The sequence below is a fragment of the Dreissena polymorpha genome, chromosome 4 (genome assembly GCF_020536995.1).
Source record: "Dreissena polymorpha isolate Duluth1 chromosome 4, UMN_Dpol_1.0, whole genome shotgun sequence".
Lineage (NCBI taxonomy): Eukaryota > Metazoa > Mollusca > Bivalvia > Myida > Dreissenidae > Dreissena > Dreissena polymorpha.
This window is the reverse complement of record NC_068358.1, coordinates 125,698,150-125,715,826: the sequence shown is the minus strand read 5'-3', so window position 1 is coordinate 125,715,826 and position 17,677 is coordinate 125,698,150. Positions and strand designations below refer to the sequence as shown.

The 17,677-nt window shown below is 35.3% G+C and overlaps 1 protein-coding gene across 2 annotated transcripts in view; it reads right to left on the bottom strand.

The window, feature by feature from the left end:
• Positions 1-53: 53 nt before the first annotated feature.
• Positions 54-17,677, bottom strand: part of LOC127876011 (deleted in malignant brain tumors 1 protein-like) — a 33,037-nt gene continuing 15,413 nt past the window's right edge. The window contains exons 10-28 of one of the 2 annotated variants that reach the window (XM_052420835.1): positions 17,442-17,474; positions 16,950-17,094; positions 15,433-15,593; positions 14,971-15,027; positions 14,138-14,288; positions 13,723-13,895; positions 12,998-13,039; positions 11,321-11,543; positions 11,084-11,220; positions 10,723-10,876; positions 8,876-9,036; positions 7,788-7,880; positions 7,237-7,387; positions 5,143-5,318; positions 4,017-4,106; positions 2,228-2,430; positions 1,617-1,752; positions 1,010-1,280; positions 54-844 (exon numbers count right to left, since the gene is read on the bottom strand). In XM_052420835.1, the coding sequence (XP_052276795.1) occupies positions 517-844; positions 1,010-1,280; positions 1,617-1,752; positions 2,228-2,430; positions 4,017-4,106; positions 5,143-5,318; positions 7,237-7,387; positions 7,788-7,880; positions 8,876-9,036; positions 10,723-10,876; positions 11,084-11,220; positions 11,321-11,543; positions 12,998-13,039; positions 13,723-13,895; positions 14,138-14,288; positions 14,971-15,027; positions 15,433-15,593; positions 16,950-17,094; positions 17,442-17,474 (2,885 nt within the window). In that variant the 3' untranslated portion in view covers positions 54-516. The remainder of the gene's footprint in view (positions 845-1,009; positions 1,281-1,616; positions 1,753-2,227; positions 2,431-4,016; positions 4,107-5,142; positions 5,319-7,236; positions 7,388-7,787; positions 7,881-8,875; positions 9,037-10,722; positions 10,877-11,083; positions 11,221-11,320; positions 11,544-12,997; positions 13,040-13,722; positions 13,896-14,137; positions 14,289-14,970; positions 15,028-15,432; positions 15,594-16,949; positions 17,095-17,441; positions 17,475-17,677) is intronic. The other variant, XM_052420836.1, reaches the window with a different exon arrangement.

Sequence of the window (17,677 nt, the reverse complement as noted above, 5' to 3'; positions counted from 1 at the left end):
ATAGTAATTGACCTCCCCCCCGAAGAACAAAATACAAACAAAACAACCAACAGTGGTAGTCCAAACAGTGTATTGGCAACTTGCTGTAATGATCCATATCTTATCAGCTCAATGTGCACGGGCTACTGGTTACTGTGCTGGGAACATAAGATTTCTGCCAACATGACTGATTGCAGGTATTAAAAATTGTTCAGTAAGAATTCACAACATCGTTTATCACACAAATATTTTATAATAATACATAGAATAATAATAAAAATAATTTGTAATTTTTGTATAATCTTATGAAATAAAAGACTAATCACAAAACAATGAATGTATGCATTAAAAAACTATCAGCAATATTATTAACATAAACATGTGTATACAGACTCGTAGAACCTCTTGAAATATGCTGATTTATTAGCGATCTTTGAAATGGTCATATCTTCAATAGGTCGTATTTCATTTTACCGGTACTCGTATTTATAAAGCTTGCTAAATTTTGGCGAAAGAAAATGTCTTAGTTCGGAAAACTCAGGCGTGGTTTTCATACGACTTTGTCTGTTCGACATCAGCGGCCTCATGCTCATCTGTTTTCGAATCAGAGCCCCTGACACCTTCAGCGGTGACGTCAAAAGAAGATTTCGTGACGTCATCGACAGGTTTCACGTTTACGTTTCTTCTGATGGTGGGATTGCACGTCTGTGTGCATTGGCGACTGTAATCAGACGTGCTACAAAACGTGGCGTCGCACATCACGTGGATTCCCTGATGGTCGCTCGTGTATTCGAAGTCTTTGAACAAAAATCTCGTCTCGTGCGTAGACTGCGAGATCAGGTGAGTGTTGGTGTCAACTTCACAACTAAACATACAAACACGTCAAATGAAGATCAATTTTTTGAAACAAAGTTATTTTCAAAATTAAAATCACACACAGGCAAAGTCCTGACAAACCGTGTTTTTTTCACCAAGCAAAATAATATTAAAGTAGAAAAAATACTCATATAGTTGTACCAAATTGCCTTACCCGTTCTGGATGAGGTTGTATCGCAGATGGTCCGGTGACGTAGGCGAGGGCTTTGTGTAGCACGTGTGCACGCGCATCTTCACCGTCCAGTCAGTGGCCTGGGTAAACACCTTCACATACACGTCCGTGCCCACTGGCACGCGCAGAGGATTGCTGGGGACCGGCTGCTGGAAGTTCGGGTCCAGGTAGAACGTCAAGTTCACCGTATAGTGGCTCGCGCCAGATACCAGCGGGCCACCTTGATGGTTGTTGTTTTCGTGCTCTATGTGACCTGAATTACATATCGATTTATTGATGATGATTTTACATGTGTCAGTACCAAAACCGGGCAAGCAAGGTCAAATAGCTGGAAGATATTTGCTTGAATATGTACCATTTGTCTACTTTAAAAGCATACTACGTTTGGCTGGAACTGTGCACTGGTTCTTGTACCAAACCGATTCATAGAAGCATTAAGTTGTGTGTCCCCATTTAATTATTATGATGATGCGTTCCATTGAAGCAAACTTATTCTAGACTAATACAGTATTGCCAGATTGTATTTTAACAGTACTCTGATATTGATACTTCGCATCCCAAGTAACTTCTACGCTAAGCGCACTCATACCGGAAGAGCTCTCGTTTCTCTGTACGTCACACTCTACACCGACCGTCCAGTTGTAATGGCGAATGATAAACGAGTGAACGGGGTCTCTCTCCGCGTACACGAGTTGGTTCGAGTAGACGAGAACGTCGTGCCTCACCTGAGCATCGAAATCCAATCTCGTTTGTAGCGTAACAAGTAGTCCAAGTAGACTATATATTTTTGACATAAAGTGATCTCATTGCAGAAGCTTAACGCAGCTGTTTGTTATACACACTGTCTTATTAAGTTATAAAGATCAAATAGAAAAATATTATTTCAATTTACAGTATAAAGGGATCACAATTATTGGTCACTACGAAATCGTAATTTGATTAAATTGTCTTTTTTATAAGCGCCAAGACAGAAAGTAATATTCAATGAAACAAACTATAGATTATAAGAGGTTTTCGATGAATTATGCCACGTCAAGAAACAACGCAGAAGAACATGTAATTCTTTTTTATTAATGTAGACCATACCATGGCTAACAACAAAAGAAATATAAGCTGCAAATATTGATCACAAGCATAGATAATTAAATATATAACGTGTTTAATCTAAACGGATAGTTGACAAGTCATACTGCTTGTTACCGTTTCACTCGTGAGGCATTCTCTGAGACCCTGCTGAAACATCACGTAATACCATGTATCCACGCCCAGGCACGTGTTCTCCCCTAGGTAGATGTCGGATGCACGTGCGCTCGGGTACACGCGGCGCAGCATGCCCATGTCCACTTGGATATTCCAGCCCCTCTCACTGCATCCAACCCGAATGGCGTCTTGCACGGTGTAACCTGTTCAAATATTAAATAGAAACAACACCCATCTAGCTATATCCCATCACAAAGAAGCTTTGCACTGTGCAATCCACTCAATTATAATACTAGTTATACTAGATCATCTCCTTGGTTTCGTGTCACATTCTGAAAGACATCACAACCCATGTTTAAATAAATGGAATTCTATGGAGTTCAACCTCGCTTGAGCTTGATTTAAAAATGCACTATACCTTTATACGTAAAAAAATGCATTATAGATTAAACAAGGCTATTGTCAAGCAATATGGTCCCCTACCGGCTCCACCATTGTAAGAAATTTCACAATTTTTAGAATTTACTTTTTTGGTTGCCATAGCAACCACAATTTTTGACGTAGGAACACAATGGAATGACGTGCATAATGTCCATATTGCCATCTATCCATGTTGCAAGTTTCATGAATAATATTATGAACTTTTAAAGTTATCGCAGGATCCAGAAAACCAACATTTTCAGCAGTATTTGTAGTCTATTTGTTGCCATAGCAACCATAATTTTTGACGTAGGAACATAATGAAATGACGTGCATAATATCCATATTGCAATCTATGCATGTTTGAAGTTTCATGAAAAAATATGAAGAACTTTTAAAGTTATTGCAGGATCAAGACAAGTGTGACCGACCGACCGACCGACCGACCGACCGACAGAAAGACAGACAGACAGACAGACAGACAGACAGACAGACAGACAGACAGACAGACAGACAGACAGACAGACAGACAGACAGACAGACAGACAGACAGACAGACTGACAGACAGACTGACAGACTGACAGACTGACAGACTGACAGACAGACAGACAGACAGACAGACAGACAGACAGACAGACAGGCAGGCAGGCAGGCAGGCAGGCAGGCAGGGGACAATCGGTAGGGGACAATAACAATAATGAAATACTGGTCAAACAGACCGAATGTTTTATTGTGAATTTAGAGCACATGGTCAATATCTACTCGAAAGTACCCGACGGAAACCTATCACGTGATTAACGACGTGGGGCTAATTGTACATTGACAAGAGACACCTGAAAAAAATCTATACCGAAGTAATCTTATATAAGCTTTGAATTCTTAAATAAAATTGGTGATTTATTACATACTTTGTAATGTCAATCAAACATGACTCTGGACTTTCGAGAGGGGATTTGTTTTCAGCAAACAGGACTAATAACAACTATAAAACATGCTATCTTAATTAAGTTTCATTTTCGTGTGTAATTACTAGTATTCATAGCACCCGTCTCGAAAATAGTTGCAATGGGTTAAATTCAAACATATTTTAGTCTCCAAGGATAACGAATTATTTTAGGTTGTAAGCATGGCCTAAACTGAAAAGAATATACCAGCAGTTGATAAAGATGTGCACTCGTCTGAGAACTGGTATGAAGTATAACATTTTAGCATATTGTTTGTTTTTTTATCAAGAAAAAGTTATCTACATGTGCACGTATTCTTCAAAATAATAGAATTGTATTGATCGGTTCTGCACTGTTATACTCATGAACCATGTTTGATAAAAGTTGTCTTTTAAATATTCAACGTTATCTAAACCATATTGACCTGCCGTAGTCTGCCACCAAGGGTTGTATGTCGTCTGCCACCACGGAAAGCCAGTGGTGTGGTACACCATCGTCGTCTCAGACATGTATGCTTCAATTAAAACTCAAATATAAACGACAAAGTATACGTTTATGCTTTAATTACAGTGTATGTAAACGAAATGGTGTACACAAAAGTAGTTCAATTATAGCAAAAAAACCTCAAATGGATAACATTTGTTTTTAAATTAAAACAAATATCACACTATAAAAATCGTAATCATGTTAAGTTCAATGATAGTAATCCAAGACCAAATGGTAAACATGTATGCTTCAAATTATAACACTAACAACAACCAAATGGTAAGAATGTGTGATTTAATTATAGGTTACGAAAACTAAATTAATGCGTGCCTTAATTTTAGTTATATATAATAAACGTTAAATGTGTATTCCTAAATTCACGTTTTGGAGACCCAAATGGGGAACATGTATGCCTCAATTCTAGTAAATCAAAACAAGACGGTTCACATGTAAGCGTGAATTATATGGAAAAAATAAACCAATTGGTACACATGTATCTCTTATTGTAAACGAAAACAAAATGTTAAAAACGTATTATTATATGTTTTAATCAAACTATACGAAAACGAATACCTTAGTATTGAGAACACGAGCACAAAAGCAAACATGTTTGACTCCAAATACATCAACTAATCTCTAGCTGCAAACCATGATTATTGCTAGATTGTATGCGAACTTCTGTCTCGTTAATTTTCACATACACATGCAAAATGTTAAGTCAATTTAGTTTTAAGCACATTACATTTCCACACGGACGTAGGTAATGTATACTTGTATATATTGTTAATAAGCGGACACAGTCCGTCTCAACTGAGTAACGAATAAAAAATATTTCGTGAAACAACTTCCGAGCAATAAACACAACGAGAAAGTCAACACAATTTTGGAACCTGACGAATACAATCGATATAATCTTCAAATTATTTAATCTAAGCGTGATAGCAGATGTTTGTTCAAAAGTAAGTTTAACAAACTTGCCAATAATGGGAAACTTACAAAGTTATAATGGCTTTGAAAAATCGTTGACATATTTTACACAAAAAAAACGTTCAACTAAGAATGACCGTTTGTACCGTAACAGTCGAGCCCTGCATCCTCCGAATGTCCACAATCGTGAGAGCCCCATGACTGATGACTGCACTGGCTGAGGCTTGATTCATACCCATTACATTCGAGGCTGTCCAACCAGATCTGACTGGAGCCTTGACCAAAATACGCGCTGCTGTAGGCCTGTCCGTAACTAGGGCACAGAAAAGCATCCGTAAATTGTTGTGGACGAATCTCTGACACAAAACACAGTATGATAGACAGTGTATTAATAGATACAAAACGTGTGTGTCAAGTGAAAAACAGGTCTAGGTCGTCGTGTGGCGCGGACGAACATTTTCTCTGATCCGAAAAAAAGTATTTATTTCAGCTCGAAAATCAATACCTACGATATCAAATTTATAATATTGTTGGTTTGTTTTGGTATCCTTTTGTGTCCATACCATGCTTTTTGACTTTTGACAGTTGTCGCTAATAGAGACAGAAAATATACCATATGTAATTGACAGATGTCAACAATGTAAACTTCCGGTTGAAGTGCAACAGTACCTGGACATCTTAAATTCGTATACCAAGGCACTTGGAACATAAAAATATTCGAAATGAATTCTACTAAGATCTCTCTATATTATGTCTCTCTGACATTATCATTGCTACACCTACAATCCATCATTGCCTCCAAATCAAACGTATATGCACAAACTCTTAAACTCGCCAGATCTGGTGATTGTCATCCCCACCGAGGCCCGACCTAAATTTTCCCGTGCGGCGTATTTGAAAAGCCATCGACTCCATCGCTACTTCAATAACCACAGAAAACTTGTGCAACGCATTTTCCCAAAGCAACGGTCACCCATAAAGCCCAGACATCACACAAATAAGCTCTTATGTTTTAACCACCCTATTAACTCTTCTATAGAAACATTCTCTCACGAAAAACACTATAACAATTACTATACACTTCAAAGCCGGGTTAAGTGCAAAATGATCCGTGTAGGACAGAACACCTTAGACACCCTTCTTTCCAGGCAGCAACAAGAATGTGGAATAAACTTCCAAACTACCTTGTGACTACGGTGGCAAAGAAGGACAATCACTCCTTCTTTTAAATTGTACTCCTCTTTTTTCTATCTCGTGGCCTCGACTTAGCAGCTCGAGGCCACGACTTACTAACTCGTGGCTACGAGTTAACTATGTCGTGGCCACGAGATAGAAAAAAATGGAGTGCAAAACTAAATAAAAGAGGAGTGCGAGTAAAAAAAGAGCGGTGCAGTAAATAAAGGAAGGTTGCATAAAACAAAAGAGGAGAGAATTTTAGCTATCTCAAGATAACGACCAATCAAATTGTTCCATAAAGTCGTTTATGGTGATCTTTATACAAAGGGAAGTAATCATCACAGTAAAAGCCCGCTTTGGCCATATATAAATATGCATAAAGAATATTTGCACATGTTACGCAAAATTTGATTGGCTGACTTTCTCGTGGCCACGAGATAGCTAAAATTCTCTCCTCTTTTGTTTAATGCACCCTTCTTTTATTTAATGCACCGCTCTTTTTTTAATTGAACTCCTCTTTTATTTAGTTGTGCACTACTCTTTTTTGTATTTCGTGGCCTCGACTTAGTAATTCGAGGCCACGACATAGCTAACACGTGGCCATGAGATAGAAAAAAGATGAGGGCAATTTTAAAAAAGAGGAGTGAATGTCAACTCTATGCCAACGTATGTGACGGCTCTAAGCCTTGACGCTTTCAAGGAAGAGATGGTACCAAAGTAATCAATCAATCGTTTTAAAACCTTAAAAATGCGCCACATCATTACTCTTGACATGTTTTTCTTGTATGGCGATTCCCCAGATAGGGATCTTGTACAATAAATTAAAAAGAAAAAGAAGACGTTTTTCCTAGCTATGAAATTGATAATACAATATATATAACTGTTTCACTGAACTTATTATCAAACACTCATCAATATATTGAATCATGAATACAAAAATACGTGTTTCTACTAACTTAATATGAATGACGTACACAGTCATACATATTATATGAATACTTTTCGAGTACCCGTTAAATTTAACATTAAACAAGGCGTAGTTTCGTTTGCCTTACCTAGATCCCTGGTACAGACCAAGCATTCTGCAGATCACCATTACATCCAGGTGGTCAAAGTTGTCATCGCAAATTGTACCCCATTGACCGTTATGGTAGACTTCCACCCGGCCGCTGTGATAGTTGGAACCATTTACCAGCCGTACTTGCTCTGTGATAATGTATGTCAACACGCATGCGCTTGTTTGATGCATATCACATATAACATATAATGAAAACTATATTATGTGAATCAGTAATACATTATTTATTGGACCATCTCATAAGAGCGAAATCCCATATTTGGTCACGCGTTGTTTTATTATTTTATTGCAACGAACATATTACAACTCAAGTATAAGTATTAAGATACCATGATAAAAACTTCCGACCTTATTGCGACTCGTGTCCCATATATGACGTTTAAACGTTCTAGTTTAAACTATTTTATACGATCTAACATGAACAGTTAACTAAGTAGTGAAAAACAAAAACAAACACATTTGTGTATTTATACTAATGTAAGTATGAGCCAATGCAAAGTACAATAACGACATTTTAAGTTATACTACCATTTGTGTCAGTCGTCATGCTGTGTTGGTAACTGGCTGTTTCTATTCGGTTATATTGGGTTGTGTATTCAGAAACGTAGTTACCAGAATAATCTACAAGGTAATAACACGTGTACGTTTGTTGCGATCTGATAACCGATTAAGTATATTAACCAATTTTAATATACGAGTTCCCTCTTCATAAATCCGTAATACCGGTAATACATTTTGATTATGATTTTCGTAAAAGTATCCAGGTTGATTACACATCTGCGCTCCTTATCTACAGTACTTAAACATGCAAACAACTACATGATTCTTTGAGGTTCATCGGCCTTATGTGCAAGTACTTCTAAATTAAACCTCTTATTTGCTCTGAAGATGATTAAAGTGCTGCACATATTAATCGATGCGAAGAAATAACATTAATGTTATAAATACACTAAGAAAAAGGTCTTAATATATCCATAAATAAATGCTCCCAATTTCCATGTAATAATCACATGAGGAAAAAGGTCTTAATATCTTCGCTGCTACTTTAATAGTGTTTAATACTGTATTCCAAAAATTGAACACTCGTCGATGAAGCAAGCAGCCACAATGGCATGTGAATTATGAGACATCGTGAAAACCCCATCTATGATGATACTGATTAATGAGGATTGTATAGTCGTTTATACGTATCGTTTGGGCATATCAGTGCAAAATGAATTCCTTTGATATTCAATGCACAAACATGAACACTCACAATTTATCGGAAGATAAACTTTCGAACATAATGTCCAAACATAAATGCCCATTATAATATAATTAATGTTAGGCTCTGAATCATCTTGATGCTTATTTCCTATAAATGATAACACTTATTAAAAGGGACTTCTTTATAAATCGGCAAAATAATAACTGTCCAAAACTATTATTTAAAAAAGAATGATCTTTGTAGTCATAATAAATATAAAATATTTAACATTCCAAAAATATATGGATCCATGTTATTATATGTCCGTATTACAATCATCACAAAGCTTTTAACGATATGCCATTGACGTTTCTACATATGCACATTAATATTTTTGTACATATTGCAAATATTATGTTATAATGCTTACCGATGCAATTAACTCCAACATCTTCCTCGTGGTTACAATTGTGGGAACCCCATCCTCTTGAACTACACTGGTCGAGAGAATACTCATGTCCGTGGCATCCTAGGTCATCCAGCCATATTGGACCTGTTCCTTTTACACTTGGTGTATAAACACGCCCGTATCTTGAAAAGAAATAAAACCCATAAACTCAGAAACTATATAAATGTACATGCATTTTAATAACTAATCATGTTATAGCATATACACTGGGCATTACACTTACTATTAGTTGATTATTGACCTAAAATTAAACTATACATATTTCAATACAAATATCCCAACTGCGGGTATTTAAAGGGATCTTTTCACGTTTTGGTAAATTGACAAAATTGAAAAAAGTTGTTTCAGATTCGCAAATTTTCGTTTTAGTTATGGTATTTGTGAGAAAACAGTAATACTGAACATTACCATGATATAATAAAGCCATTATATGCATCTTTTGACGATTTAAAAACCTAAAAATTATAAAGCGTTGCAACGCGAAACGAATGAATAATTTGGAGAGTTCTGTGGTTGTGGTTTAATTTTTTGAAACTACGAAGATTGCTTATGTATAAAATACGTTTTTCATACATACTTGGCTGGATGGCCGAGCGGTCTAATTGGTTTTACTCCAGGACCCTGGGGGTCACTGGTTCGAGCCCTGATGCGGTCTACTTTTTTTCCTTTTTTTAATTTTATTCTTGATTTTTTACTGGAGCTTTTTAGATCCAATGTTTACATTTATCAATATAAAGCATTTAATGACAAACTTCAAAACATACCAAAATCTGTGAAAAGGCCCCTTTAAAACGCTGATTCCAAGTATTCTGTTTGTAATTGTGTAATATTCTTGCTGGGCGAGACTGCAAACGCAACTCAGATACTTATACTAGGTAAATACTCAGTTACCTTACCTAAAATGTTCATTGAAAAATATGCCGATCCTCGTTTGATTCTGTTTTATTATTGTGAAATCATAATCGTTGTTAAAATTAAATAAGTTCTGAGGCGTAATATATGTTTTATTGGTTGGAATAGTGCATGGTAGATGGAGTTTTGATGCCCTAATGTTTAAACCACAATTTTTTATGAACATAAAATAAATTGGGTATAGGGATGCCTACACAGAACCTTTTACCGATAACCACGATGTTATTGGATAATTTCATATTTTTGGTAATTTGTCATGTATTGTAAGCGATGATACGTTCATAGACTTAAGAATGTCAACAAAGACACAATTGGCCATATATATTATTTAATTTAGTAATGTGCACAACAAATAAAGTTTTCGTACAAAAAACCCCCGTTAAATCCATCTATATCTTTTGTACAAAAAAACCCATTTTCAACACATACAACGGTCCTCTGCGATGTAAGTGATAAGTACTCAATACAGTATCATGCAATACCCCGTACAAGAGCTTATGATGATAAGTAATTGCAAGTGTACCCGTTACATTAAGATATACGTCCATAGCACACCTGTCATAAACTTAATTCACTAGAACGTGGAATATTTGCTTTGTATGCAATTAGCAACCGATACTTTATTCATTTTTGTCCGATACTGATTTAAACTGTACCGGCAAAATGTCCGCAAGCTACTTCTTTGAAAGGTGATTTTTACATTATTCGCTTATAAATAATATATTGCGAGGAGAATAAAAAACACTAATTACATATATTGTAATATTACATACTCAATAACTGTACAAGAAACAATTTGAAGAATGTTCATTTTTGTAGTTTCTCTTTTACTGTTCATAAAGCAACACAAAATCAAACAAGTGCAAATGTTTTAAAGTGAACTTTGTATTGTGTACCCCTGTCCTTGGAACACTCCTAGCATTCGACACACCACCACGACTTCCTCGTAACCAAACTCGTCATTACACACTGTGCCCCAATGACCGTTGTGAAAAATCTCAACACGTCCAGTGTACTTGTTTTGACCGTCAACAAGTCTGATGTCGTCTCCTGTTTTACAATAAATATACCATCATATAAAAAATGATCTTCATGCATTCATCTCTTCGCAAGCACTTATGAAAATATTTATTTTCGCTCATTAAATAATTCACAGTATTACACCGGGAGCAAAAAACAACCTCTATATGTAAGAAATACAGCAGCGAAAAGGAGAAAACATTTTCGTTATATATCAAGACGTGGTCATGATCTTACTAGCATTCAGTCGCACGGCTGTGTAGTTAGCCTCGAATCCCATTCTTATTCCAGAACCATCTGTACGGAAATGGGCAGTAAGATAATTTCCTGACGAACACTGATTTCCAGTGTATTGCTGAATACTTCCGGATAAACTGCAAAAAAGTAAGATGTCTTTATTTGCCTTCAAGAATATGGGATTTAAAAAAAATTAAAATTCATTATTTTTCAACTTTGTAATAAGAACAGCAATACCTTTCAAGTTCCTGATTTCCCGTAGAAGGTCCATCATAGATATGTAAAACATCATAATTTTGTTCTGTCACAAAAGTACCGAACTGCAAGCATATCGAAAAACCGCTTGGGACATTTATATAGTATGTGCAATCCTCGTAGTTTCCATAATTATTTGGGTAGTTTGGTGATTTGATAAGTCCACTTGTTCCGTAGAAATGTCCTCCACATTGGCTGTATTGTGCTTAATTAAACAAAATAAGGTTGACACATTAACACTAAAAAATAATAATAAGGAATATTCATAAATCCGGTGGATGAGCATTACGAAATTCACTGAAATGATGGACATAATGAACGAAGTTACTCTCTACCGACGTAACGGTAACTTTTGCTTATATTTAATGGAAGAGTCTCGTGCACATATTTGAGGAAAATACAGATAGTACAAGGCTTATGAGAATATAGGTAAGTAAAGAAGTTAGACATGTTATATCGCTACACCTATTGTGAAAGCTCGGCCTTTTCAAAGCCAATTCAAAAAATATCATCGAAATTGTGTACAACTCTGATAGTAAGTGCACTATTTTATCTGCAATACTAGTAACAAATTTGAGCAGAAATACGAATTTTGAAATAGCTGTTCTTTCGGACATAGACATTTATTATTACTAGTTTATAGTGCAAATAATAAAGTAGCACGCAACTAACAACACATACAATATCTTAATGGTGTGTTACATAACTAAACAAAAGCGCATAGCACTAAGGCGCATATAGACACGTCTTGAACGTTTTATACGAAGGCACTCGAGAGTCAACAAAAGGCAAAATTGCGACGTCATTGAGTTCTGATCTTGTTAAAGTAACATATACCCAACTGTAAAAGACTAAAACAAACACAAACATATTCACTGATACCTAGGACATTTAGCTACTGGAATAGACAATCCACAGACGTACTGACAGACGATCGAAAGTAATACTCCGGAGAACAACAATGAACAATTAATGTCGTTGTTAGCATTGACTCATATCGGCAATTGCTCAGTATGCGATTGCTGTCGGTATGGACAAAGCGATAATACTACTCATCTTTGATATCTATATTCTATGGTAAGTAAAGTACTAATAATCGGTGTTAATCCATCAGACATGAATTCATTTAACATGCTGATACTTTGAACATAATGTGTTGTTTCTTACGTTCCTGGTGTAGAATGACGTTGACGTGTGCCGGTTCACTACTGTTTCTTACTTTGCACTGGTATTATTGAAAATATTGTGTTGGCAGTTTGCGCACAATCTTAATAATAGCCCACCATTAAATCATCAAAAATTTAAGACAAAATATCAAAATACATAATCTGTAGCTTTTGTCTACTGTATTCTGTGTTCATTCGTTTTCTTGTATCTTTCTACTTTTCGGCTGTGGAACTAAATGAAGCATGTGTTAAATATGAGTGTAATGCAAAGTTTAAGTGTAACATTTGTTCGTCAACATGCACGTTGACTAACGAGATGTGTACTTACCGTCTCCGTATACCATACATGGCTCTCTTAGCCGGCGATAAATCTTGTTTCTTTGAAATAAATCATATTTAAGTCATTTCGTTTTCAAATAAATAGAAACAGTACACAATCTTATTTAAATGTATAAAATCTGTATTTGCGTTTCGTAAGCGAAATTGTACTTACAACTCATGGCTGATCCTGACGTAGATGTCGCGTAATAGTTTCCTGAAATGCAGGTCTTAAATTAGCACAATAAATCAGAATAATCATAGGTACATTTGGAAACAAGACTAAACCAAATCTTGTTACAGGACATTGCCCGAAGCAGGTGTTTGTCAGAGGGAGGCACTGTCAGATACGGAATGCACTAAAGTATATGTCATAGACAAACATATAGGTGTCTTAGTGTAAAATTGAACCTTTAAGGTAAGCGTGGACACCTTACGAAAATCATAATTATACATATTAGGAAATCGATCCATGAACACCCGTAAAACTTATGGATTATATTTAAATATTTTACAATTGCAATTGATCCGTTTACTTATTTGTTTTCCGGCGATAAGAGGTATATGTGAATGTCTCTGACACAATGTCTTTTAGAAACCCCCTCCCTCATTAAATAGACGTTGCACTACTGCCTCAAATTCTATTAAAAATTAACTTATAAAACAATCTCTTTAAGCGATAATTGAAACATCAAATATATACAAGCCATAACGAATACATTGGCTTATCAACCGCTTTCAGTGTTTACAAAACATATATTCCCTAAACTTAGTTTCAACTAAATAATAAAATTAATAAACTTAATCGTGTTGTAAAACAATTCATCAAGCACGATTTTATGTATTAAAACACGCACGCACGTTCGCACGCCAACATAATTAAACCAATAACACATTTACCTCGACAACTCACACCAACATCTGAGTAATGATCACACGTGGTGTTTGTCCACGGCCTTCCCGAGTCACACTGTGCCAGGCTCCACTCGTCTCCTTGGCAACGGAGGTCCTCCACCAGAATATTTGTATACGCAAAACCATAAGCGTTAATGGCATTGTAGAACGACAGGTAGCTGTTGTAAATTATAAAGCTATATTTTGTAAAAAATATTGATATACATGCACTGACCAATCGCAAAAATCTTGATATTGGTCGATGATATTTTCAATACAAACACGGGTTGTAATAAGTAATGTTGTATCCCAACTGATATTCATGGAACTCAAAAGTGACGAACAATTTAAAAAAGGTTTAAACCAAATAAAAGGTATTTTTTATTTCTGTAAGTAAAATCTGATAAATCATGTTGTGTACCTGTCACCTTGGTAGAGCCCTAATATTCTGCAAACGGTTCTTGCATCGTTATAGTCGAAGCCGCGCATACACACAGTACCCCATTGCTTATTGTAGTAGACCTCCAGTCTACCATGGTCGTTGCCGCCATTCGCAAGTCGGATATCACCATCTAAAATGTCCATATGCATCAACTGTTATTTGAAATATTTGATTTGAGGTATACATTTTACAAAACCATCTTGTAATGTGAAATATATCTGAAACACGTTTTACTAAATGATGTGTCGTGCGAGTCTTATTTATCAGGATATTTTGGATTTCATGACAAAACAATAATCTTTATTGAAAACATTTTTTTGCCCGTTGCATATATTATTAATATCAAGAACATGTTTTAATATAAGTTTTCATAGAACACACACAAAGACCGTTTGAACATCAGGAAGACTACTACAAAAATGCCAATCTATTTATGAATAGTATTTCGTATTTTCTAACTTTTTCTTAATGTTTTATCATTCTAGCATACGCAGGGCAAGTAAGTTTTAGGCCCATCTTTCAAATGTATTGTGCGATATTTGAATAAACGTGAATGCATAATACATATAACATTTGTACGGAATAAAATACCATGGAGCATTTTCTTGTATCTTATAAAAGAAATTTGCATAAAATCTAAAATCATGATCCTTTGTTTCAAATTATTTATGTCTTTCTACGTGTGTGCTTTAATGCCTTCGCTCAAACTCGAAATTCAAGCACGTCACACAATAATATACGAATCTTCAGCATAAAATGATACATGTTGGATCACCACTAATACGATATAATATATATTGAAGTATGTTTACCAGTCGCCTGTCCATTGTTAGATTGTGGCATGTGCTGAGTGGATGTGTAATCGTAATCTGAATAATAAATGTTGACAGGAAAGGTTTTATTTTAAATAAAAATATGCTAAGATGTTATTGGAACGTTTGCAATATCGGTCCTGTTTGTATAATGGCTTTTTCATGAAAAAAATAAAATTAATCCAAAAAAATGCAAATATTTTTTATTGAATAAAATAGTGTTTTAGTTTGCTATTTTTTGTTAAAAATGATTTAACAGCAACACGCTGATTTATAAGTGTTAACTGCTAATTGCATAAACAAAAGATGACGCAGCGAATAAAAGTTTGTTTGACATTTTTTTTTAAGCGACAGGAGTCTTGACAGGACACGTACTGCCAACGGAAATATATATTGTTCAATTATGCATCCTTCAAAACATAACTGAAAGTAATATTGCTTTTGTGGATTGTTTGACCTTACATCCACAATCGACGCTGATGTCTTCGCTGTGATCACACGTGTTTGAGAGCCACGTCTTGGAAGGGCATTGGTCCAAGTGGGATTCATTGCCATGACAATCAAGGTGTTCTATCATCACGTTGCCTCCAATGCCAGCGTTTCCTGTGTAATATCTACCACCCCTACAATTTTGTGAATATATTTATCATTGATTGAATGCAATGTGAAGTAAAGTCAACAAATCTACCAAATGTCTATATAGTTTGGAATACATTGCAACATCTGCAATTCACACAAGGTAGTTTAATTTCCGGTTAAATATCTAACATTCCTAAAAGCAAGCTTAGTAATTATTGTAATATATACCATTCCTAAACAAAAAGATGGATTTACATCGTTGTAAGATGCACAAAAGGGATTACGAGTGATGCGAAAACAATGTTACATTCCGTGTATTTGTCACTCCTTAACTTTTCCGTAGAAATTATACCTTACTAGTGTATGATCTTTGCAGATAACAGGACGATTTGGATATTAAAGGGGCCTTTTCACAGATTTTGGCATTTTTTAACTTATTCATTAAATGCTTTATATTGATAAATGTAAATATTGGATCGTAAAAGCTCCAGGAAAAAAATCAAGAATAAAATTTTAAAAAAGGAAAAGAACATTGCCCGGAGCAGGTTTCGAACCAGTGACCCCTGGAGTCCTGCCAGAGTCCTGAAGTAAAAACGCTTTAGCCTACTGAGCCATTACTACACATACTTGACGTATTTTATACCCTATATAAGCAATCTTCGTAGTTTCACAAAATTTAACGACAAAAACAGAACTCTCCAAATTATTCAATCGTTTCGCGTTGCAACGCTTTATAATTTTTAGGTTTTATAATCGTCAAAAGATGCATATAATGGCTATATTAGAACATGGTAAATGTTCAGTATTACTGTTTCCTCACAAATATCATAACTAAAACGAAAATTTGCGAATCTGAAACAACTTTTTTTTCAATTTTGTCAATTTACCAAAGCGTGAAAAGATCCCTTTAACAAACTTTTAAACTTTAATTATGTTTTGTCGTATTGACATGATGTGTTAAAAAACTGTCGAAACATGTATGTGTCAATATATTGAGAATCACCATTTTAAATATGTTGTCATGGAATAAAATATTGATGTGAAGGACAAAGCAAAATACAAATTAGAGACGCCAGCTGTAGTCAAGAGATCATCAATAGACTTAAAATATTGGATATTTCATGAGAACATCGATTGATTTTCTATTTAGCCATATCTGTGTTAAAATAAAAGTAGTTATAAATGGAGCACGCGCAACAGCCTTAACAATAACGACGTTATATTTCGACACCATCGCAGTTGAAGTTTTCAAGATTCAATTATCATTGATAATATATTCAGACAATAACATGTTTCGGTATTTGAATGTACTTTTGTCAAGATATAACATTACCATGCCAACAACGTGAAACATTTGAGGTAAAACGTAATTATGATAACAACGTGTAACAGATCCATACCCTGAGTAGTAACCTAGCGTCCTACAGATGACCTCCATGTCTCGGTAGTCAAAGTTTCTGGCACACACTGTGCCCCACTGGCCCTCATAATATACCTCCACTCTCCCAGAATTGTACCCGCCACCAACAAGACGAACCTGCGTAGCTAAATACAAATACAGCACTGAGGAATATGTTGCCTTCATACATACAATCTTAAAATTAGAGAGGCAAATATGATAATAATAACATAATTATAAAACCCATTCAATCATTTTTAATCAACATGAGTTCCTGTTCGATCATGTGATCGTGCATATGTTGAACAATATATAGTATTAAGGCAAATAAATGCTTCGGTGAATTATAAAAATGAGATGATCTGCCTTATGTGAACATTATAGTATCACAAATAATGTAATGTTATGGCAATATAATATAATACCTTAAATTCACGCTTGCGCTTGCTTGAATGATTACAAACTTTAAGGATAAAACATTAAAGACACATACGTGAAGCGGTCGCAGTCTGTGTGGTGTAATGGTCTGAAACAAAAGGTGAACAGAAAACAATTCACATCTCATTGTTTTTTTTTTAGGGAACTTGATAAACATTTTAATGATTACTCTCTTATTTCGTGTCTGGTCAGCTATCATCTTATTGTTTTTGGTTTGTACTTATGACCTCAATTTAAAATCGCATTTTAATTAATGTCGATGTCTATGACATGTAATTGCATGTCCATGTA